This window comes from Crocodylus porosus, unplaced genomic scaffold, assembly GCF_001723895.1.
Source record: "Crocodylus porosus isolate Cpor-Errol unplaced genomic scaffold, CroPor_comp1, whole genome shotgun sequence".
NCBI lineage: Eukaryota > Metazoa > Chordata > Crocodylia > Crocodylidae > Crocodylus > Crocodylus porosus.
In genome coordinates, this window is record NW_017728947.1 from 61,395,596 (window position 1) to 61,420,877 (window position 25,282).

Here is a 25,282-nt window from a genome sequence, read left to right on the forward strand (position 1 = left end):
TAGCACACTGCCTCCAATAAATGCTAGTGAGCAGAATTAAATCATTTGAAATAGAATTGGTGTATTTTAAAGCAAAAACTCAGAACAAAACTAGTGCAACTTTGAGTGACTGGTGCCTCCTTAATCTGGGAGAGGGGGGGAACCGGCCCTGCCGACAGCGTTGGTGTTAGCTGTCAGGGGGGGCACCAGCCCCGTCAGGGGTGTACCCCCTACCAGTTGCCTATGAGTACAAGAAATGTGATAGAGAAGCCTCATTTAGAGTTGTGACAAGATTTAAAAAATTTTCTGGTACTAATTTTGTTCTGAGTTTTTGTTTAAAAATACACACAAAAGACAAAAATTTGTCACAGCTCTAAATGAGTCCTCACTATTAAAGAAGCAAGTAGCCTGAGAAATATACCAACTAATTTTATTCAAAATCCCCTAAATTAGTATTACATATCATGTTTATTATAGGCTGCAAATAAATTATGCATATCTTGTACATTCCCAATAACATTGAATAAAAAAAACCTAGTTGTACACTGCATAATGCAATTCTAAATCAAGAAAAAAATTCTTGTAAAAACTGACATAGTTAAGCCATGAAAATGAGTCTTTGCCATTCCTCCCTCTTCCCCTCCCCCCATGTGGAAAAGTTTAGAGAAGCTGTTTGAAGTACTTTGATCAAGCTCTGAAATAATATTAGTGGATTACTATTGTACTAAAATTGTAATTTATAGTAGCTGACCTAAGCTGCTCTTTGTATAACAGTCATCTATGAAACAATAGCAGGAAAGTGAAAAACACAAGGGGAACCAAAGCTGCTCTGTTTATTATTTAGCTCATAATTACATCTTCCTTATTTAATCTTTTGAATCCTGGCATGTTCTTAATAATACAGGTTCAAATAATATTTACTATACACAGGAGGGTTAGTTTTGAGTAACACATTTAGATTATCCAAACTTTGTATAACTTGTGACCTTTCCCTAACCTAAGCAAGGTCTATTTTATACAGATCGTATGAGATAGACAGATTCTCTATAAATGGTGAAGTTGCTGCCAAACTCCCATTGTTAGCCAGCTCATTTTTCTTCAGGCACACTTTAGGTTCCTATCTCACAACTGTAACAACTTAAGTTTCTTCTTCTGATAGCTTAATAAAAACTTTGATTTTCGTGTAACATGCAAACATAGTAAATAGGACACTGCAGTCTACATTGCTAAGGTAGGAGTAACTCTTCAGTTAAAATATGGACAACTTGCTATTTTAAATTCATTACACAAAACTGTTAATTGGTCAGCATTTTTGTAACAAATGTACACTCTCTCTTCTCCAAAAGATAAGGACCTAGGTCTTCAACCACTATTCTCTTTAAAAACATTTACTTACTGCTGGCCTTTCTGAAGCTGCTGAGACAGTCCCTCTGAGTTCTGCCCCCTTTCTTCAAAAGAGCCGTGAATTGACTTAGATGATCTACTGAGACGTAAGAAAAGGTAAGTAGTACCCAAAAGTTTGTCTACCTATGCAGTTGGTCCAATAGAAGACATCAACCACAACAATCCTTGCCTCTCCCAAGAAGTGAAGACATTTCAGCTAAAATCAGAGGAGGAGCTGGGCTCAATTTTGCCAAAGTTTAGCAGATTAGGGACCTAGATGTGGTTCACTGATGCTCATCTTTCTCCTGAGCCAGGTAGATCTTGGCACAGAAGAGAACCCAGTTTCTTGATTTAATGAAACTACTTGTATTATTTCTACTGCAGTTTAATAAGGCCTGCAGAATAATAGCTTTAATATGCCAGAGCTTATTAAGACTTAAAGTCTTAGTATTGCCTGTACATGCTTTGTTGCTTCACAGGTTGTATTTAAAATGAAATCTTCTTTCTATACAATTACTGGTCACTAGATAAGAAAGGGCCACCCTTCTACTGATTTCATTAATAGCAGTTGGAAGTGGCTCATTTTTACCATTTCAGAAAGTGGTAAAAATGTCATCATTCTGTACCTGAACTGCAGTGCAATACTTGTATTAGTACTATTTGTAGAGACTTAGGGACATTCCTCCCTGATATCTTACGTTGTTCATTACATTGGAATTGTGAAAAGGAATTGCTGTATTATAGTGTAGATTATTCTAAATGGACATGGAATAGGAAAGAACTGGCACATCTTGGACCCAGAGCTTTCAGCAGGAACCATTTGTAGAGGCAAAAACAGACAGTAAGGAGAGGTTTTGAAATGGTAAGAAGGCTCATGAGAGGATACTAAGCTATAAATGAGAATTGCCTAAATAATATTGAAAAATAAAAACAAAATGATGAAGTTTTGTTAAAATCAGTTACAAGAAGAGATGTACATAGAAGGCAAGGTAAGAAAGCTAAGAACTAGCAGAGATGAGACAACAACACAAGGAACAAACAGTATGAATATAGTAGGTGTAGATGTGAAGCAAACTAGTAATGAGGTATCAAAAGGCTAAGTAGAATTTATGTTACCTCCCATTCACTTTTCTAGTTCATTAGGGTTTTGCTATTTTCTCCAAGGCTTTTGTTTTTTTTTTCTCTGAAAGAGCATTGTTGGAGTTATCTTTCTTTCATTCTAAGCACATAAAGGTAAACATTTTGTACTACTTAACTAAGATTGCGGTATTTTCAAGATGACCTGTATGGTTATGTGCCATTCCTCCTGGTTCACCAAGTTCTACTTGTACATTGAACTCACTGCACACAATTGCAGCAATTCTTAAGGCTTGGAACAGGTCTTATTACAGTGTTTGTAAGAGCAGATGCTTGGCAAGTCTATATATGCCAGTGAGAACATCATTCAGTTTTATGCACACTTCTGTTTTCTGGCTTGGCATAATTCATTAGCACACTCTGCAGAATACTCCATAAAACTGGATTTGGCTGTAATGTTAAGGTTCTAATGACTACAGCATTGTAAAAAAATAAAAAAAATGCGGCAGTCTCTCCCTTTTATTCTTGAAATTGATGTTTACATTTGATTAACTGAGAAAACACAAATGCAAGATAAGACTAGGAATAATAATGCAGTTTTAATTTTAAACAAATGTTTCCAGCATTTAATAGTGACATAATGTATGATAATTTTTGTGATGGCAAGGTTTGTTCAAGAAGTACAAGGAACTAAAATTAGTATAGTACATATATTTTTATGGCATGTTTCATTCTCATTTCAATACAAAGATTTTAAAAGAGGCTATACATAAAGATGTGGACCATGCTTTGATTAAGGACACCAACATTACCTTCCAACCTGTTATATCACAGCATGGGGTACAGGAATAAACAAACAAATACAAGCATAACCTTATTTATTTGTGCACCCTCCACATAAATTTGTTTAATGTAAAGACAAATAAAACAAAGCTTTGATGGGGGTTGAGCAGAGTTTTCAACATCTGTGCAGATAAATTTAATTTATTCAAAAAGAAAAGCCATACTTGTGTCTCATATAAAGACTGATTTAAATGATTTCATACAACAGAAAGCATATGCATTAGCTAAAGCAAATTCAGTTTTGCCCTTAAACCTATTTCACTTAGATGACCATTAATTTAGAGTTTCCTACTGGAAAATGTTCTATTATTACTACTACTTTATTCTGTTCTTGGTTTTACACATGCCACTAACCTAAACCAGAAATATAAGTCCCAGGGGCAGTAACACCCTAAATGCTGCTTCTGTGTAGCATCAGGAAGGTACACTCTACAGACTGTTTTTGCGTATCTTTATGTGAAGATCCATAAAGCCTGTCAGATAAAAATAAAACAAGTGCAATACTTTAAATAGTTTAACATAAATGAGTTACAGGTGTCTGAATAAAGGGATTTTTTTTCTTTCTAAACTAACACATACAAAGATAATAAAACAATCTTTGTCGCACAGCTAACTCAAGGTACATGGCAAGCATGTCTCCATAACAGAACATATTAAAGCTATTTCCTAGGAATAAAACAATGAAGATATGTAGCATTATAAATGAGCTTAAGGCTGAATCATGGCAGAAAGTTGAGAGTAAAACTGAGATTTGAAATTTAAGGTTGTAGAATTGTTCTAAAGTTACAGACGTCAAAACTGGATGTGGGGGATTCATGCTGGCTTAATACTTATTGTCTGCCCATCTTATTGTAGATTAAAATTCTGTACACAATTTCAAAATCTCTTGGATGCAAAACAGCTTCTCTATCAGTTTCTGAATGCTATCACTGCTGAAGACAAGCTTCTCAACATGGAGCCTACAGTTCTGTTTGATTCTGGGGCTGACTAATGCAGAAACAGCAAGCACACATGTTCCCTCTCTCAGCTTTCTAAAAGATTATGTTCTCCATTGGATTACTAGAAACAAGTTTTTAAGAGGCCATAGGCCTTAAGGGATGCAGTACCTGACAAACTTTTAGGTGGGAGAGCCAAATTGGAGTTGAACACTAGCTTCCTCTGTGAGAAGAGTTGAGAAAGGAGTCTTCACAATTTCAAAGAAAGTGGGAGTTGGCTACCACCTCCAACCTTGGCAATCCTAGAAGGAAGGAAACACTCTGAAATAATAGCATTCAGGAGATTGGTGTTCATTTAGATGAGTTCCTCAACCCAGGAACTGGTCCAGTAGGAAACACTGTTTATCATTTTGGTTCCCCTTCTTGAACTCTAAATTATTCTCTGAACAGGTCAATTAAGTGGAAAATTCCTGAACATGGTTCTTTTGGATTTAGACTTGCACATGCCAGGAAACTGCATATCATATTGCCGAAAAAGCTCTAGACAAATTATCTGCCTACCATCAATTAAGGAAAAGATTCTTACCTATAGTTCTCTAGAAAAAGTTAAAAGCTGAAAAAGGACAATGTGTTCCATCAAATTTTTTAAGGCATAGAGTCACATTTACAAGCTACTGCCACAGAATTTCCCAAATAGGTAAACACAAGGCAGATTGGCAGGGGTGGGGGGGGGAGTTGTAAAAAACATTAAAAAAATTAAGTTCATAGTCTTTTTTTTTTTAAAAGCAACCTTACAAACTAAGGTAGTCCATACACCAACCATTATACTAAAATAGTGGTAACAGTCTGGCTTGATGGCACAGAAGCCAGGAAATTCAGAATTCAAACAAGATGATAGAGATGTTCTCCCTGACTATATAAACTGCACTAAACAGGTACAATATTTGTGTAAAATATGGAGTTACAGCCATAACCAGATTTTGTGGCTTATGTGCATCTTTGAGCTGGATCTTTAACACTTGGAATAAGGTTGTGAATGGAATAATAGAAGGGCTTTTTCTAAGGTGACTTCCTAACAGGGAGGAGAACAGTAAGTCACACCTTTCAGCCTCCGCATTTTTCCTTTTGTTAAGAACCCTAGGAGAAGCCATCCGGAAGGAAAAAAAAGATTATGACTATCTGTAAACTAACTGTTCAACAGAGACAGAAAGCTGATAATGAGTGGGTTGTGTCTGTAGTTTTTGGCTGCTCACAACAACAGAGGTCTGAAGCAAAGCAGAAACTCTTGATATGTTTGTCTAAAGAGGTAGTAGCGCGATCAGGGGCAGCAAGAGTTCAGCTGAAGTTCAGGGCAGAATGTTGCCAGTAGTTTACACTGCAGGAAAGTAAAATTGCTTCCGGATTCACCTCTTCCTCCCAACTTCTCTTCCAGCATCAGTGTTGAGCCATGCTGTGTCGCAGCGTTACAATGTCAGTAGGAAAACAGTCTTTTAGCAGGATACCACGTTCCCGATGACAGTCTAGCTCTTCAATAAAACCATACCAATAGATGACTAATCCAGGACCAAATCTATAAAACAAAAAAGGAGACTATAACATAAGAATCATGCCCATACAAAATGAAAAAACCAAAAAACAAAAACTACATTTCCAAACAAACAAGTAATTCACGTGTTAATTTCATTCCAAAATTGGACAGAATATTTTAACTACATTTAATTTTCCAGGTTTCACACAATTTCACACATTTCAATAATATCCAATTCCATGAATAAAAAATGCTCCTTAGGCTGTCAAAAAATTTAGCATTGTTTTAGTTTACGCAGAAAGTTTATTGTTCTATTACTTTGTACATATAACTCATTAGTAGTAAAAACAGACCCCTACATGCCTTTGTAATAACATTTAGTAACTGTGTGATACTTACAGAAGTTTCTTATCTTTTACTCTCCATTTATTTTACATTTTGACATTTAGATATTAAAAATACATGGGTTTACATAAAGTTGCAGAGGATGTGGATTTCAGTACAATCAAGATCAACAAGTCTTTAAAATACCATCTACAGTGAGTGATTATGCAAGTAATTATTAGCACAAGGCACAGTTCATAAAAAAGTTTCTACTGCAACGTCTAATATGTGCTTGAGGAATTCCTCAGATATTACTAACACTGACTGATCCCCACTAGGCAATCTCAGGAAGTAGCCCCATGGACTATTTTACCCATCAGGAAGTTCAGACCTTCAGGCTGGGTTCATAAAGAAGTAATCACTATCAATCACCGTGTACAGCGATATGTTTTGCACATCAGTTTCACGTTTTTCCTACTGAGAGCACTTAATTAAAGGGCAGCACTACTTTTGGTGTAGAGTTGCAGGAATTTTACAGTGAAATCATAAATTATGAATGTTGGGTTAGTAAAAGGATGTCTAAAAACAGAACCGCTTTCTTAGTCTAACATTACAGCAGTCTGTACAACGTTAGGCCAAAAAGCTTTTTCTTTCTGTGATTTATTATATGCTAGTCAACTTGCCAAAAACAACAGTGCAGGATGAGCTGTTAGATACTGTATGTACAAGAAAAAGTTCAATAGAATGTCATATAATGGTTTATACACAGAGCTGTGCTCAGTACTCACACCAATATGGTAGCCAATTTTTGTTCATGTTTAATTATAATAAAAGTGTGTCAGGGGATGCACAATAACTTAAAAGTCCACTTAGCAGACAATGGAAGCACTCTAAACTGTGGCAGTGCCAGACTAGCTTCATTAGGGTGGTTTCTTTCCAACACTGAATTATAGAAATCTCTATTTGATGCGTTCTTGTAATGGAACAGACATCAAAGAAGAAGAAAGCCTGTGGATTCCCCCTGCAGTTTCAATTAGGCATGGTATTCTACTGTCCAGAACTGTTGCATAGTGTTGCTACGCATTGTTTCATGGTCACTACCCTCCACTCCAGAGAGAGCTGCATTTTAGGGGCGAAGGAAGTGTGCATATTTAACCCATCACTTTAGAAAGTGCTGCAATTTTTCAACTACATACTCCCTCCACCATGAGGTAGAAACTAAGTGTGACAATCTCAACATAATGTATTAACAATGTAATTAAATGTTCAAACCAGTTACTTCAAAGGAACATGTAAGTTCTGTCTAAAAAAAATTAAAATAAACCCACACTACAGAGAATACATTTTGTATTTTTAGCTATTTTATGCAAGTCAGATGGGATGCTTGTTGGTTGTTAGCATGTTTTCTCTTCTCTGTTGCTGAAGGACTCGGTTTGCACTCCGTGGCAATCTGAAAACCCACATGGTAAAAGGCACTTGCCTCTATGTTTAAACTGCAACTATGTGAAATCATGACATTTAATTCTAACAGACATTTCTGAGGCGACTCAAAGAAACTGTTTAACTGATTTTTGTTGAGCTGTCAGTGTAATTATTTTTCAACAATATTGTCCACAACTTGCAACAGGTTCAGAAATGACTCTTCTGTAAAGTCATAGTTTAAAGAGGGTTCATCTTGCTAGAGTGAGCTGTGGGACCAGAGCCTCTCTTTGCCTGTGAAACTGTTCCTTTAAATCTTTTTAGACCGTTTATTAATCACCAAAACTAGTCATGGTACATCTTTTTCAACAGTATTAGTGCAATACGTTGTAATGCGACTTTGTAGCAGAGACAGAATATGTATTATCGGAGATAATTTGCAGAATATGTTTTAAAAAACCCAAAGACTTAAGTGGAGTACTTAAAACCAAAATTAACTTGTTGGCACATTAAGCATTTACCACTGACTATCAAGAGCTCCTGCTGCTAAGCGCTAATTTCTCTCTCATTAATGAGCAGAGTTGGCAAATCACAAACAATGCCAGTGGTTAATTACTGCTGCCTTAATTTGAAAAGACATTTAACCTTTTTTGTGCAGGGGGATGAGGTAGGGAGGTGCAAGCTAGGAGTAAGATCCACCCTTTTTAATTTGACTCCCTCCAAAGCACTTTCCAAAGTCACACATGTGACATGGTGGAGAATAAAACTCAACACTGTAAATTATAGACTAAAGTTAAAAACTTATTTATAGATTAATAATAATGTTTAACAAATTGGTGACTAACCTTCCTCTCGGGACCAGTGCTGACAACTTTGGTTTACACAGGAAAATTAGCTCAAATGATAGAGCACTTGCTTTGTAAGCTATACAAAATAGGACCAACCTAACAGTTCCAAGAGAAATTTTTGGATTAGGAAGCAAAATACGGTTTCATTATTATTACAGAAGATCCCACCAGGAATATTTCAGATCCTACAGATCTCTGGGCTGCAAGAAAGATTGCTTTGTAGAGAACGTTCAGCTCAGGAGAACCGAGAGGATTTTAGACTTCCATAGCTATGTATAGAAGCAGATTTTGCTAATGTCCGGCATGCTTGTGCAAGCCTCCACAGTTTTGGTTAACGCTCTTGTGTGCCCTTTCTCTTTGGGTTCGTTTCACATTAGTGCATGCCTTGAGAAACCAGGGCTGCTGACAGATGTGGAAAACAAACAAACAAACAAACAAAATCCACACTTTACCAAAGGAGGTAGCACATTAGTTTGACCCGGCTCACTCAATGTATGTATCGATCAGGCACTTCAGCAGGGCTTTTTGACACTTTTATCTAAAGGGGATTCAATCAGCTATTAGATAAAAGCGCCAAAAACACCCTGCTGAAGCGCCTGAATTATACAGACGCTGGGTGAGCTGGGTCAAACTAACACAAAGCCTCTTTTGGGCAGGCTCTGGGCTCAGCACAGGGGCACACCGAGTTTAAAGTATTGTTTTTTGGGGGGGGGTTAAGAGGGGAGGAGGTTGGGGTTTTTTAAATGTAAAGGAACCAAAGCCCCAACATGAAACTGCAGTTGCACCTTTTTTTGTTTTTGTTTTGTTTTTTGGTGAAACTCATTTTTGTTTTTTTTTGTTTTTCTTTTTTAAAAATAAATATGGCCTGGCTTCCAGGAAGCAGAAAGGGAACACAAGCAGCAACATTTTAACTGTGGTACGGATTTTGTTATAAGCATTTTGAATCCATCAAGATAAGAGTAAATAGGTAACTCAAGGGAACAGTTCATTCAAAGAGTAATAAATGCAGGTGAGTCCTTGATCGCATACAGAGAGTTAACTTAAATTTTAAAGAGGTGGTTAAACTGGTGCAAATTCCCATAGACATACTTCTTTCAGTTCAACGGAAGTTTAGTTGATTTTGTTTAAACTTATTTCTAATTAAGATAAACAATTCAGTACAATATTGATTTAAGAGTATTCACACAGCCTTTTGTGCTGCTTTTTAAAAAATCTTCAAAAAATTTTTTTAGTTACATCACTGCAGCTTGGCACTTAAGCCCTGAGACACTGAATTTTGTGCTGGGGGGGAGGGCACGGGGAGAAATTTCAGTAAGAGAAAGTAAAATAAAACCCAGGCGGCAGAAATTTAGACAACTCAAAACAAGTAGGAGGCCAAATAGTTTCTTTCCTTTCCTAAAAATCTCTTGTCATTCTTACTACTAATTTTAGATGCAAAGTTTTCATTTTAACATAAGAAATCACATTAAAAAAAAAATCAGCAGAGTGAGTCTGTCTAACTTGTCCTTCAGTTGAACCACTTTTAAAAGAGACTTATTTAGTTAACAAAATAGTCTGGAGGAATATCACACATTTTACTTTGCTACTCTGTAGTAACCTCTCTCTCTGTCTGGAATGTGTGTGGGGTCCATGTTACCCTCTAAGAATGTGCTTAGACATGTGGCTGTTGGGAGTTGATTCTTTCACCACTGAAAAGCCTTATATGTGGTTTTATGAAAAATGTATTTTCAACACAGAGCTCAATACTGAGCAAAAATGCAAGCCATCTTGCAATTGTTTTTAAATAAACCTTCACCTTGTTTATTTAGCCAGCTTATTTGTTATAGATAGCTTTTATGCTGTATGTATGTAAAGTTTTTTTGTTTGAAAAGACTCCCATAGTGAAATGCGGACAGATGTATGTTTATATTTAGTGTGTATATTTATGCATGTGTATGATTGGAACAGCTAAGCATTCGCATAATATCAGGGTTTAAGTCTATCTTCAGGTCATATTTATTGATGAGATGAGATGCTGATGTTGTAGCCTATCTGAATATCCCAAAAGTATCCTGACTCCTGCTTTGCAGTGCCAGCCTAATGATGCAAAGAAGTTACAAAACTGGATTTGTTCCCTACCTGAGGCTTCTCTGTGTGGCTAAGAGGCATTATTGTGGATGCCTGATACTTAAGCAGAACAGAAAGATATATCTGAAACTTTTTTTAAGAAAGGAAATTACAGGACAATCTGCCAGACTCAATAGAATATTTCATCAGGAAAGTGAGAACTATGCACATTTCAAGGCAAATTTTAATATACTACTCTAAAAGTACTGGACTCATACCCTGGGATATTTTTGAGTGATTTAGCATTTTGCAAATGATTCTAACAAAATAATAAATATAAAAAAGAAATAACTTATTAGATGCTATATAAATTGCATATTTGAAAGCTCATGAACAGTGGTCATAGCAAAGGGCATAACAGACTCCAGATATCTAAGAATTGGGCATCGATTTCACTATACTCTTTTCAGTGCCATAAGGTCTAAAGCTTACATTTCTCACACTGTCATACTTCTAACTGGAAGGAATTGGTGTGGGCAGAGTATGCACTAGTAAGCCAAAAGCTGCAGCCTGGATTCTCAGTTGATGTACACTGGCACCAGTATACTAACTTCCCTAAAGCAAGTTTATATGCCTGTTGGTGATATGGCTCTGCATATCTTATCAGAGATTTAATTTCCACTGCTCAGGGACTGATTTACTTCGATTAGTGAAGACTTTTTCAAAAAGCACTAATTCAAGTTTAGTTTGACAACATCCAAATTACGACAGCCATGACTGAATGCATGTGTATAAACAATTTTTTTAAACACCAAATTACAATAGCTTTACATAAAAAGAAGATACTCTTGAACTTGGCACAAACTGACAAATGTGTCTACATCTTTCTTTTTCTTCTCTTTAATTTCCTTATCTTATGACAAAGCAGTCTATAATAATGGTACCTCAAACTTTTATTTGTCTGATTTATACTTTTGGCTTTACCGACACTGTATCAACCAAAGATAAAACAAAAAAATCATTTGAATTCTCATGCTAGGCAAAGCCAGTAAAGTGACTGAGTATATGTGTTCACATTATAAATCTATGATTAGTTGAAACCTCATAAGGCAATAAGCAGCGTAGGTCTGAAACACTTCAAATATTCTTTGTTGATTTGTAAACACAGCTTAAAAAGTGGAGCATACTAATTTGATATGCACTAAAATAGTGGCAACTTGATAAAAAGAGAGCAGTTAGGAAAACTGGAAGTCATTTCAGAGCTGATCATATAGTACCGAGTCAATGGCAAACCTGCCATTGATTTCGGAGGGTGAAATATCAAGCTCCTCATCCAAACAATTTGGCAGTATTTTATGGCTTACTCATATATAATCCAGGATTGTCTTGCTGAAGGTAAAAACTCCAGATTTACTTTTTCCTGTTATGTTACAATAGCAGTTAGGATGAAATTCTCTTCTCACTGAAGTCAACAGAAATGCTATCTTTGATTTCAACAGATACTTCTGTTTTTCTTGTGAGCTCCTGTTTTTCAAGGGGCAGGGGGTAATTTAGAAATGAGTATTCTCCTTGAACTGAAAAGGGCATAGCAGTTTCCACTGAGCAGACACGGATGTGATGTGGAATGTTTGGGCTGTCAGGAGAAAGAAGGTGGATGGAAGCTAACACGGCAATCCCTGTCCCTGTAGTCACGCCTCTGTTGAATACAATTAAATTTTAATGAGCTTTTGTTTATACTTGCAGCCTTTTATCTGTGTGATAAGGCTGTGAAGGCATCAATCAAAATGAAGCATTTTTGTTGGCCACATTTCATCAAGCTTATAAGACGATTTAATTGTTTTAGGCAGTTGAAAAATAAAAATAAGTCGTGATATTTATATGGATAGCAAGAACCATGTTAAAAACATTTTACTATTTGCTTTGCACAAATCTTAAATATGTATTAATAGAGTAGACCAATATTATGTAAGTCACTGTCATTAAAAATATTATAAACACAATTTAACTTTTGGCTGCATAATATTTTTTTAATAAACAAACTGTCGAAACACATTATCCACCTATGGGATTCATTCAAATCTGAAAACAGTTCTCCAGGCAAATCAAAGGATTTTTATAATCTTTAGTGACAGATTTCTTTTATAGATAGTTCTCATGGAAATTAACTTTTAAAAACAGTGTTTAAATAGTATCTAGGTTACACAGATTTACAAGGATCAAGGCTTTTAATGGAAGGCTGATTCCATAAATAAGAAAGGAAAGGTATACTGGTTCAAGGACAATTTATATTAAGAAAAGAGGTTACTGAACAAACTTTGAATGTGGTGTTCAAGTCAGTCAAATTTTTGAAGCAAATTGTTTTGTTGTTAGTTCTCTGAGATACTCACTACTGTTTTCAAGTTTGCTTGGTTAGCTCCTGAATCAGCAAAGGATGCATTCAAGTTCCAGTGACTTCAGGGCTAAACACATGCTTTACAGAAATAGCATCAAAGATACCTGGCTCTTTATCTGGTAAAGGTGACCTGTGCAAGTAGCCCCTTCTGTGTATCTTAAGCCTCTTGCAGGTCTGGGGCCTAGACTATGAGAATGTAACATGGCACAAATACATTTCTGAGAAATTAAATGAAGATTTTCTAAGGGAAAAAAAGCATTTGGGGGCCAGCTGTGTTAGTGAAAGTTGTAATCCTTATGCTTGTGTCAAATTGTAATGCATGATGGGTGTAGCCATTCCATTGGCTATAATGGAAGATACACTAATAATGGCACTTGTTTTGGAGGATGCTACCTATTTCTACTCTCCTGTACAGTTAATTGGCTCTGGAAAGGAAGGAAAAGAAAGGAAGGCCTATAGGTGAAGAGGATGTCCCAAATGAAGGGCTGAGCAAAGCCTAGACCTTCACCTAGAAACTTGGCTTCAGGTCTAAATGAATACTTAAAATAGAAATGTAATGTATGTTGTATCTATGTCAACTCATGGTATGGTTTGTATTTCAGGTAGTTTAGTATGGGACCCAGTATAAACGGTGATAATGACAGGATGGTCAGAAGGCTAAAAAATGATATGTAAACCCTGAACACAATAATCCAAGGTGCACAGTTTGCAGCAGAACTGTGAGAAAATATTTTAAGCTGACTTGCAAATATTTTTTTACTGGACTTGCATGCACATGTTCTGTACTGTCAGTCAGTCAGTCAGTCATATTCCAGTCTAAGAAAACTTTATTCTATGGAGTGTTCATCCAAGGCTCTGCCTGCCTGCAGCATACATTTGCAAAACACATTAATATATGCCATACAAAGCAATCTGTCCAGTGTGGCAGATCTACTTCTTCCTACCACACATGATTTAGTTGCTAGTCATCTGACCTCTACAGCTTAAATCTCCAGGCCAGCCACTACAAGAGTTTGCTAGGTACAAGGGTTTGAAAAGATGGTGGTGAAAAGCTAAGTTGCCATTTGAGTTGCACAGTTTTTCTCTTTGATTACTGTCAAAGTAAACATCTTTTGTGAGGAATGAGAGCCCACCAAAAGGCTACTTTTTGATTAACACCCACACAACAAAACAAAGCTTTTGGAGGCTCTTACTTATTCTTTAGTTTCACTGGAAAATCTTGAAGCCTATTAGCCTGTTCTGCAAAGGCTGCTAACAAAGCCAGCTATTGTTTGATGCTACATGTTTTAAGCTATAGCTCAGCACTGAGAGGAGTTATTGAGGTTATTTTAAACATTTTGTTAAGCTTGTAACTGTCTTTTTCTAAAGGAATGCCTGGCTGCAAACTGCCTCTTATCCAGGGTGACAGAAAACATGAGACAACCTATTGAATAAGGTTAGGCTGAGGTCTAGGCAGTCGTAAGTGCTGGTCAACTCATGTTGCCATTAGGTGATTAATAGCTGTTTATTTTTAGGGTTTGAACTAACAGGCCATCTTAAGGCCAGTGCAAGATGATATCTGAATAATCTGTGAGTGCCTGTGGTTTGCAAAAACCCTTTCGTTTTATGCAGCTGTTGATCTGGCAGCAGTTCTTGCCAGAGTAATAAGATGTGCCAAAAATTAACAAGATATTTAAGCTGTTTACAGCATAGTTTATATTAAAAAAAAATCTTTTTCTTGTGAACTAGAGTAACTTGTTTGAAGAACTGATCAACAAATTATAATAGCAAAAATTACACTAGATTAATGCATTGCGTCATCTGGGTTCTTGGTAATTTTGTGAATGCAACATTCAGAATCAGCACAAAGATATGCCGAGGCATTTTGTATGAATTATTGTACACATCTATTTCTCAGAATCCTTACACACAAATATACAATAAACAATATAACAGATGAATTAACAAATGGAGCACAGCTCGTTGTGTTTGCGACTTCCCAAATCTGAGGAGTAGTCCAAGACTGGATAGCAAATCATGCTGAGTATCTTCACACAATGTTGCTTAGTGGTTCAATTGCCAAACATACTATTGTGCATAACTGACAGGCCGAAATATTTTATGCACAATGCTGTGCTTAAGCACGAGTTACATTGGCTTTCTTTGCTCTTAGAAATTTACGTCACTTATCTTTATCAGAGTTTTTCTTTCCCACCTGATCTCCAAGTTAGCAGTCCACTATTGTGGCATCTCATGGCCATCCAGAAGGGAAATCCTTCCGGGCTGGATATTCTTGCCTTCTTTGGAATCTGCTGGCAGGTGTGTATTGTGCTTGGCATTCTCTCTTTTCGTTATTATGTCACCCCTCATACCACAGGGCTTCTCAGCCTGTCTTCTGTTTGATACGCAATACTCTATCCCATATAATTCTCAACTGGCACTTCCTTGCTTCCTTTCCCCTCCACTTCAGATTTTAAATTGAATCAATTTCAACCTGCTATTCTGAAAGAGAGTACGATTCATGAGATATGCAAGTGCCATTGTTAACAATAGTTGCACCATTTTCAAAACTGACCTTTGTCTCAGAAGACAAATAAAAATATTATATGGATTTTGATGAAAAAACATTTCAAAATTATCAAGAGTCTAGCATCTAAAGTTGTTATATTCGTAACTAGATGAGATGGGTGCACACTGGGGGAAACATAGTAATCTATTGGGTGGCAACCCTTTGCTTTCAGTCTTTTTCATTTTAAATGTAACACAGCTCAATCACCTTCCCCTTCTAATAAAGTTATAATACCATTTGTTGTTTTTTTTAATCCTTATGTGGTGTAGGTAATAAATAATATTATAATAAAAATCACAAATTATTTTATTTCACTGTACTTCTGCTTACAAAATACTCGTTTGTGAGCATACTGTTAATGTAAGGAATTATTTTCAAACTGGCAAAATAGACTTGTACATTGCTATATATGGGATACTTGGTTGGGGGAACTACTACCACCACTTGTGAAGATTTAAAGGTGTTAGCAGATTTGTCAAGATTGGTATTGACATGTTACAATCCATGTTGGAGATAAAAATTAAGTCAATAGTTTGCAGCACCGTAGATACGTATTACTGTAAGTATGCTTCCTAATGTAAATAAAAGTGGTGGAAGAGTCAGTATTCTTGGCTTTTACTTTCTTGGCTTAATTTTGCCATTTGACTGCTTCATGATGTTGTGTATGTCACTTCATTCATGCCTCAATTTATCCATGTGTGAAATGGAGTATTACTTTATTCACGGGTATGTTTTAAAGATTATTGCTTCCCTAATTGAGAGGTCATATTTTATGCAACAAACTCCTTGTATTATGCAAAATATTAATAGATTACATAAATTGTGAACTACTCTGCATAATTTTAATGTTTAGAATGTTTATAATACACACTGATCAATTTTAATGTTTATAATATACATTGATGCTAATAGATTCTAGAACACCTCAGAGTTGATATGCAGATAACAGTGTCTCAAGCCCAATACCAGATAAGTGTTAATAAAACCCATGCTTATTGTTACAATATTAAAGTATTTGTTATTGAGGACTTTGAGTTGTTATTGCTTGCTTACTCCCATGGCATTAACCACCACTGTTAAAGATCTATTTAACATTTGATTAAATACACAGAAACAAGATTAAGTGCATTTAAACACTGTAACAAAGTAGCATGTAAAGTTTTCATTTTAACAATTTCCCTCCTTCCCTTTCTCTTTTAGTTTCAATGAATATTTTATAGAAGAAAATTCCTGCTTGACAATCTTTTAAGGTGGCATTAATTGTCCTTTTTGGAGAAAGCGGAAAAGTTAACTGACATGGTCTTTCATGAGTTTTTCATTGTATCTGAACTCTTATCTTTAAAGCAAAAACAGAACAAAGCAACCCCCCCCCCAACCCTCATACAAAGTGGGGACTGGGGGTTAAAAACTGGAAATATGTAAAATGTTACTTCTGTGATGTGTTTTATTCTAACTTGCAATAATCAAATACAAATTGCAGATACAACATCAAGTCTTAACTAACTCTGAGATCAAGCAAATTATTAACAGTACTGGGTTATCTGTTCCTTTCTATTATAGTTCTTCATACTGTGCTTATCACCTTAATATTCTGGCATATTCCAGCATTTTATTGAACAATGATCACCCAGCATTGATCATAGTTGATTTTCTTAATCAAAAATGTGTGCTCCATTTGATTAAGAAATCCTTGCCTCTCACATAATTCCTGGATCATTGCTCTACAACATCACTCTACTACTACCAGTAATAAGTTACTATTTTTTTAATATACATAACACCCTTAAATAACACACACACCTGGTACTTGGAGGATAGAATACATTTTTCCTTGCAGAAAAAGGGTTTTTTTTCTGTCTTGGCTTATTCTGATGTAGAATCTGGGAACATAGTGTCCAGAAAGTGTGTCATCACGAATTTCCTGGTGTGGCAGACTGTCTCCTGTAATGCCACACTTTTGGGACACTTTAGGTTCCCAGGAGTACTTACTGTATGTCACACAAGGTTAGGCCTCAGACCCTTGCAAAGGACAGTAGCTTTAAGTATTTGTAGAAGTTCCTATAAATAAAATGTTGTTTCCATACCATAAGCCACATCAAGATACTACCAACAGCTCGTTCACTGTTTCTAATACAAACTATAGTAGTCAGGCAACAGCCATGGCTGTGAGATGGTCAACATAAAATTTAGTCCCTCTGTCCTAGGTTCTTGACCAGACAAATGACAGCCATCTTGGCAGCTGGATTGCATGCATTGTCTCTAGGAATGCTCTTTTTCCAGCAAAGAAAACAACTTCCCTGCTTAATACAAACACCTCAATTTGGAAGGATGATTTTTTTGGGGAAAATGGCCATGTTGTATTGGAGAAAACATTAATTTTTTAACTGGGGTGCCAGTAAATTCAGAAAAGTTATGGAGTGGAATGGTCAATAACCATTGATTTACCCAAAGCCAATAGGTGATTACGTCACCTGTTTTCCTTTCTCTGTTCAGCCAGGTCAAGACATCTTTCAGCATCAGAATGATAGATGCTTAGTGGTGTTATGGTAGACCCTGGGCTTCTGAGAAGATTCTAGGGGCGATGGTAAAGTTCACTTTATTTTAGTTCTCTTATTGTATGGTTTCCTTCTGTGATTCATTTAGATAAACAATGTTCAAAAGTGATTAATACATTATCCTGTTAATGTTAACTGGTCTAGCCATATTTTGGTGATATCCATTTCCTTGCATTTCCATAATCTTTCTGCTCATTGTCATACCAATACCAACCTTTGACTTTACCAGAACGTCCCTTCTCAGAGCTTTCTTTAATATATAAACTAGTTTTTACCAGTAGTTGCATAATTTTTAGTTATTTTTATAAACATATTATATTTTGGTCTCTGAATTGGACACTTCTTACACCAGATGGCTTAGAGAAAGGCCTCTCCCCAGCAGCCTGGTATATGACTGTTAAATATTACATGAATCCAGTAATACTAATTAAGATCAGAATAGCATTCCTGGAGAATTGCATCAATCCAGAGGTCAGTAATGGGATGCAGAGCATTTCATCATTAACTCACTGGTATGAATTCCATCCAGGTCAGTAGTGACTGAAAATTATTGCTATCAGCTTGCTGCTTAGTGGCCTGACCAGCGATCACATGAAATGAGTTAACATTCTCCATCCAAATTACAAAAAATATTAGGGTAGCCTTAGCAGAAAAACTGAATAAGCACCTATGCAAGAAATGCATTAAAAATTTCACACCTAAATAGATTGCTTAAGGTCAAAAACACAGATATATATTGATAAGGAGAAACTTGCACAGACTTATACATGTTGCATTTCTTCTGTGGATAAACACAACTTCCATTTACAGGTATGTCAATCTAACATATTGCGTAAAAACTACATTCATATTATCATTTTCAGAAAATGCAACTTTGCTGACTTTACCTATTTCCACTATAGCAACTATAGGAAATGATGGATCCAAGTGATTAAGAGAACTATAATTCCAGTTGAAATAGCAAAAATAAAAATAAAAATGAGAATAATCTGGGGGGACTTGTAGGCAAATTTGAACCATACTTTAATTCTTTTAAAAAAAAAAAAGATATCACCCACAAAAACTTTTGCCTTTCTCAACTTTAGGTAGGAATGCACAAGAGACATTACAAACCAGGTGGCACAACTTGTATTTGCTTAAATAATGTTTCCCCTTTAATATACTTATTTGCTCTGCTTGATTAACATTGCTAATATTTAGTTCTATGTAAAATTGTGGAAATTGACTTTAAAGAGCTTTGTGCCACTGAACAAAGTGAATTTTTATTTATATACACTTACATCAGAGTGACTTGACAGATTTTTTTGGATGGATGAACTGAAAAGACTGAAACACGTCATGATATCTTGTGATATACTGTGAGATAACATAAACATTAACATGTCATCAGTGTAGGTAAAATAAGCAGGCTGGTTTTAGCTCAAATTACAGTGCTCAGGCATCTGTGCCATGACTATAAATTCAGATGGACAAGATCCAAGATACTTAAGGATAAATGAGTATTTATCCTGTTTATGTGCTACAGAAATTGGGAGGTTATGGTAGTTAGGAAAACCAACTTTTGCTTAAAAAATCAGATAGTATATCTAAACTGACTGTTACTGTGTAAATAATAATACCAAATAAATGACTACCTTGTCATCGATGTGACAACATTAAGGAAACAGCAACTGTGACTAGCAACTAGAAGTAGTCATATATAGTTATCTGTAGTACTTGAAACCCAGAAATTAAAATAAATTATTTTTTTCCAAGTCTGGAACAAAGTGCTGCTCTGGTGGGATGTATATCAATGTATCATTAACATGTAACATGCCACAGAAACTGTTACGCTTCTACTCTCAATGCAAACTTAAAAGATACTACTACTACCACACTTTTGCTTTGCTTTCTTGTCTATGGAGGAGAAGAAAGCTGTGGATGTAAAGGTTGATCATGCTGTCATAGATGAGCTGCCAGTGTGATACAGCCACGAACAGGCAAGTATGCTTCTAGGATGCATCAAGAGAGACATTTTCACTAAAGAGTATTAGCATCTTTGTAGAAGGCACTGGAAAAGCCTCATCTAGAATATTATGCATTAGTCTGGTCCTCCACATTTGTGAAACTTTTATCAAAACTGGAACAGCTGCAGAGAAGACAGGGTTGCCAACCCAAGTCAATTTGTTTGATAATCTGCAAAATGTAATGACAATAAAACTGATTGACTGCAGCAGTGGTTTTACATCAGGCTTTCCCGACTCAGGTGTCCTCTATTCACCCGCACCATTCCATTTCCCCCAACTGCACCCTGCCGATTCTTTCAAGCCCATCCTCCAACTTTACCTCCACCCCCTGTCTTGCCAAAAGGACTACTGTCTGCCTACCTGAGACCTGGCAGTGTTACAGGTAGGAGATATGATGCAGCAGCAGCATGTGGCTTGGGGGAGGGAACTACAGAGCCAAAAAGCCCTGATAAGAGCTCTCTTCAGGGTGCTGTGCTCCCACTCAGAAATTAGGTGGTGCTGTTCTACTCTATCCCTCAAGACTGCCTCCAACTTCTTTACAATGACACAGCTTCAATCACGCTTTGGTTGATTAGATTTTTGTTTGCTTGTTTTTGTTGATTTGTAAAAATATAAACCAACCATTTCTAACAGATTTTATGGACAGGCATTTTTTTAGCTTATTATTTTATTGTGGTGTAAATTTATGGACAGTTGATAACCCTGAGAGAAGAGCTACTCAGTGGAATGGATAGTTTATTGTATGAAAGGGAATAAGGAAAGCTTGTTTAGCTTAGCCAAATGAAGGCTGGAGCGGGTGTGTGTGTGTGTTGGGGGGGTTATGATTATGGTATAAACTAGTCAAACCAAAAGACAGTGTTGATAGAAGAACATGCGGTAGTTAACTAGCTGTGATTAAGTTTAGGTTGAAAACTGGAAGAAGGTTGCTAATTATGGCAGTCAGGCACCAAAACAGGCTTGTGGTTGGGACAGAAACTGCCCCTATTTCCCCTGACTTTTAGAAGGGGCTTGATACATTTATGAAAGAGATGATACTGTAATGCCTGCAATAGTAGCAGCCCAGACTCAATGACGAAAGAGGTTCATTCCAATCCCTATGTTTCTATGACTGGCAGTCGCTTCCAAAACCCTGGGTAGGGAAACAATTTTAACAACTGATGACCAACAACCAAAATATTCTCCTCCTTGAGACAAAAATAAACTAAGTTTGAATGCCTCAGACTATTTTACCTGCCTTGGTGTCAAATTTGTGGTAAGAGGGCATAGAACCAATATCTGTGACAATTAGGGTTGTATACCTCATTTAAATATTCCTGTATCCCAACCAACACCTTGAATTGCACAAGGAAATGAACTGAAGGATGATGTGGATTATAAAACACTAGAAAAATAAGGTAGTTACGATAAACACCCTTCAAATTGGTTAATGCATTTTGCACCAGCTGAAATTTCCAAATATTTCAAGAAGTAGCCTCTCTACACACAACATTAAAGTAACCCCATCTTAATCCACTGCTTTTTTTGACCCCGCAAGATCACAGTGCTCTTGTAAAGCATAAAAAATGAAGAATATATGACCACTATTTGGATATCACCAAGTTCCTGAGGATCCCCATATTATAAATTTAAGTAACAATATGAAATTTTGTAAGCAAGGGAGTAGATAGCAACTTCTCCGCTTGGTTTTATGACCCCACTGACATAACTTCAGTCCTCTGTTGGTTGAATGTCTTTCAGGTCACATTTGCCTAATGTTTGATCCTGACAAGATACGTGGTGAAGTTGTCACCTTTCCACCTCGGCAAAGGTGCAGTTTTAGATTCCTCTCTTCTAGACAGCCATGCTAAAACATAACTGTAATGCAACAGAGACCCCTGACCTGCTTAGAGCTTCATAAATTGTAGGGTTTGTACTGCCATAATACAATCCTTCTATGAACTGCCACCAAAAACTTAGTAACTGAACAATAATCACGTCAAGATTTTCCTCCTGTTTGTTAAGCAAGTAACATTTCCACAATAAAGGTTCCATAAGCCTTATGAAAAAAATTAGTCCATTGCTAGTGGCATAGATGCCCATCCACGACCCACTGAGACAGCTGTGTTCAAAGCAGTTTGTGAAGTACTAGGCATACCCATAGGTTGATACAGAGAGCTCCTACTGGATCACTCTTCATGACAGAGCAGAATGACATCTGGATTGATTCTTTACAGAGCATGATTTACACCAATCTTTCCTTCAGTAACAACAGCAAATAGTATCCAGGTATTACTGTTTACTCACAGAAATTATGCTTTTGATAAAACAAAGTTTGGTTTAAATAGTGGCAGCAGGAAGAAGTTATACACCAATTTTACTGAAGTTCTTAATTTTGCCCCTGTATATAGCAAAATAATCAGGGTTTCTTTCTGGGTATGTTACAGACAGGTCCATATCAGCATCTTTTCAGTTTTCTGAAGATTATCCTTCTCATGCAACGGAAAAACAGGACGCTTATTTCATAAGACAACGAAATAATATACACAAAAATATCTATTACTTCCTCACATAATAGAAATATTTATAGAAAAGGGAGATCAGCAGTATTACAGGTTAGCACATAAGAGATACAGGCCAATATTGGACCTCAATCTGTATCTTCTAACCTAGCAAGAATCCCTGTGGTATAATTAACTACTTCCAATATTTAACAAAAAAGAGAGGAAGGAGGCTAAGAAAACATGCAGCAAAAATTAATTTATTTTGTATGAAAACAAGGTGGATATAAGAGAAACATAAAGCCAAGACATCAACTAAACACTTGTATAACCATTTAAAATAAAACGATGCAAAATTTGTGGAAAAAGGCATGGGATCAAACCAGAACTTCCATTCAACTCTTATCAAGCATTTCTACAAGGAAAGCTGGTAATAAAAAATGAGGGGAAGAACCCCCCAAAACCAATACTGGAATATGGCACTTTAAAGTTACAGCTATGCCCTGCTACTAAAATTTTCCAAAATACAGCATGTTTAAAATAAGGCATTTGGGAAGCAGTCAGTTTAGTACTCAGGTCTTTTAGCTAGAGTTCAGTGAAGAATCATTATTTACTCTTGGGATCTTCCTGGAAGCAGGAAGAATTGATTCATGACCAAGGTGTACCATCAGCCTGACAATTCTTTATGGATAAAGTTTCGTTGTTGTTGTTTTTTTTAAACAAATGTTTATATATACACACACATATTTACACACACACTTTCCTTCTTACTTTAAGCTCCATTTAAAAAAAAATAAAATCTTTCCTATGGAAAACAAAGTGAAACCAACATGAGAAACAGAAAGAATATGGAGGATAGAGTGATTCTTGACTTGAAGAAATAAATGATTGATTTTACCATGGTGATCAGAAATCTCATTACGATCTTTTGTCCTACCAATTTTAAGGATGCTTAAACTACTTTATTTAGCCTTTAGCAATGAATAGCAATATATCCAAAGTTCACATCCAATTCACATTCAATATAAAAATATGTGCTCTGACTTCTAGAGAAAAAGAACACATACCCTTAGCTAGATATGTACTAATGCCACTTTAAGTCAACTAGATTCTAAACATTAATTTAAATAATCCTACATAAAGAAATCTATTGTCTAACAGACCAAGAGAGTTAGAGCAGGCTCTTTAAAAAGTAAAGGCTGGCAGTGTGCCCCTCAACCACCTGCTAAAGAAGATTATAAAATGAGCAAACAAAAAAACTCTTTGTGAATTTTAAAAATCAGTACCATTTTTTAAAACATTAATAGTTCTGAGCAAAGTGAGATTATTTTAGTGTATCCTACTATTACTGTGTGTAGAAAGCTCATCCTTAAACATATTTCTCTGTCTTCCTTTAAGGCTGATTATTACAATGCTACCTTTAGAATAAGGGAAAGATAAATACTTGACTCTTGAGAACAGTCTTATGGGAAATATGCATTGTGTTTACTGTTATTTGATGATGAAATGTCAACAGACTAAAATATTCCTATAATAAATTATTCCATTCAATAAAGGCATCAATAGTTTGGCTGGTTTTAAAATACATTTTGCACTATAATGCACTGGAAGAAATATCTCTAATGTAAAAGCTCTGCCACGTGCATTAGTCCATATTAAACCACAGCCTGCTTGCCCCCTCCTTTGAAGTAATATTAAAGGTCTGACAAACTCGCAACTGGAAGGAAATTCAGAGTTAAGACTAAAAATCTTTACTTACCACTTTGTGCCTACGTACTCATTGAGCATATTAAGGACAGACCATTAATTCAGAATTCCCTGGCTTTGTGGGTATAACATCAAAACCTTAATGGCCAATCCCCCCTCCCCCAAAAAAAGCCAGCCAGACAGAAAGAAATTGCCTTACATACATATGCAATGTTTTTTTTCTTTTGAAAACTGTGGAGGTCCAGCAGATCCATTTACTTTATTAAGAAAACAAAATCATGAGAATTTAAAGAATAGCGTTAAAGCACCAGACAAGCAATGGTGCTATGGGATCATGTAAAAGGGCCTTCTTAATGTATCAGAAGAGAATTCTACTCTGGGGTTGGCAACGTTTTTGGGCAGAGTGCCCAGAACACCCACAACCACAGCTGGTAAGTTGTTGGTGTGCCACGGGTGGACAGTGGGGGAGCCTTAGCCTTGTTGTGTCAGTATAGCTCTGGGCCTCTCAGTCGTCTATCCTATGCATGCCAAGCAAAATGCCTTTGCATGCCACGCACTGGCACTTGGGCTGGGGGTTACCTGTTCTACTTTGAATACCATGCAATTCAAAGAAAAACACAGCCGAGACATGAGAAATGATATATGACAATTGCGCAAGGTCAGGGTGGTGATAAGGAATACTTTATATGACTTCAGTATTTTAAAAGATGTAGAACAAGAAGTTCTCTTGCTAGCCTTTTTGTCTTTCCTTCATGATCTCAATGTAATTATGAGTTTTCTGTGTGGCTCTTATCTCCAAGTATGTGGCTCACCTTCCTTTCTTGTAAATCAGGGGTGGGCAATTATTTTGGATGGATGGCTGCTTACTGAGTTTTGGCAAGCCATCAAGGTCCGCATGACAGGTAGCCAGGGGCAGATAAATATTAATTTTCTAAATTTGTTAGGGGTACTGTGGGCCGGATGGAATAGTCTGGTGGGTCACATTGGCCTGCAGGCCACATTTTGCCCACCCCTGTTGTAAATGAATAACTTTAGTAAGGTAAATAGCTTGAATTATGATAATTTCCATACTAGGCATGTCACTGTTTTTAATCTTCAATTTTCAACGGCTCAGGCTAAGGAAATGCTATTTGGTGCTTAATTCATCTATCTGATATCAACACATTTGTATTATCTACTGATCAGCAATTTAATTTGTTCTTTACGTCACAATTG

General features: G+C 36.3%; 1 protein-coding gene across 2 annotated transcripts in view; it reads right to left on the reverse strand.

Moving 5' to 3' along the window:
- Positions 1-3,036: 3,036 nt before the first annotated feature.
- CUNH15orf41 (chromosome unknown C15orf41 homolog) overlaps positions 3,037-25,282 on the reverse strand; it is a 168,758-nt gene continuing 146,512 nt past the window's right edge. For both annotated transcript variants that reach the window (XM_019551939.1, XM_019551941.1), the window contains one exon: positions 3,037-5,787. In XM_019551939.1, coding sequence (XP_019407484.1) covers positions 5,652-5,787 — 136 coding nt within the window. In that variant the 3' untranslated portion in view covers positions 3,037-5,651. The remainder of the gene's footprint in view (positions 5,788-25,282) is intronic.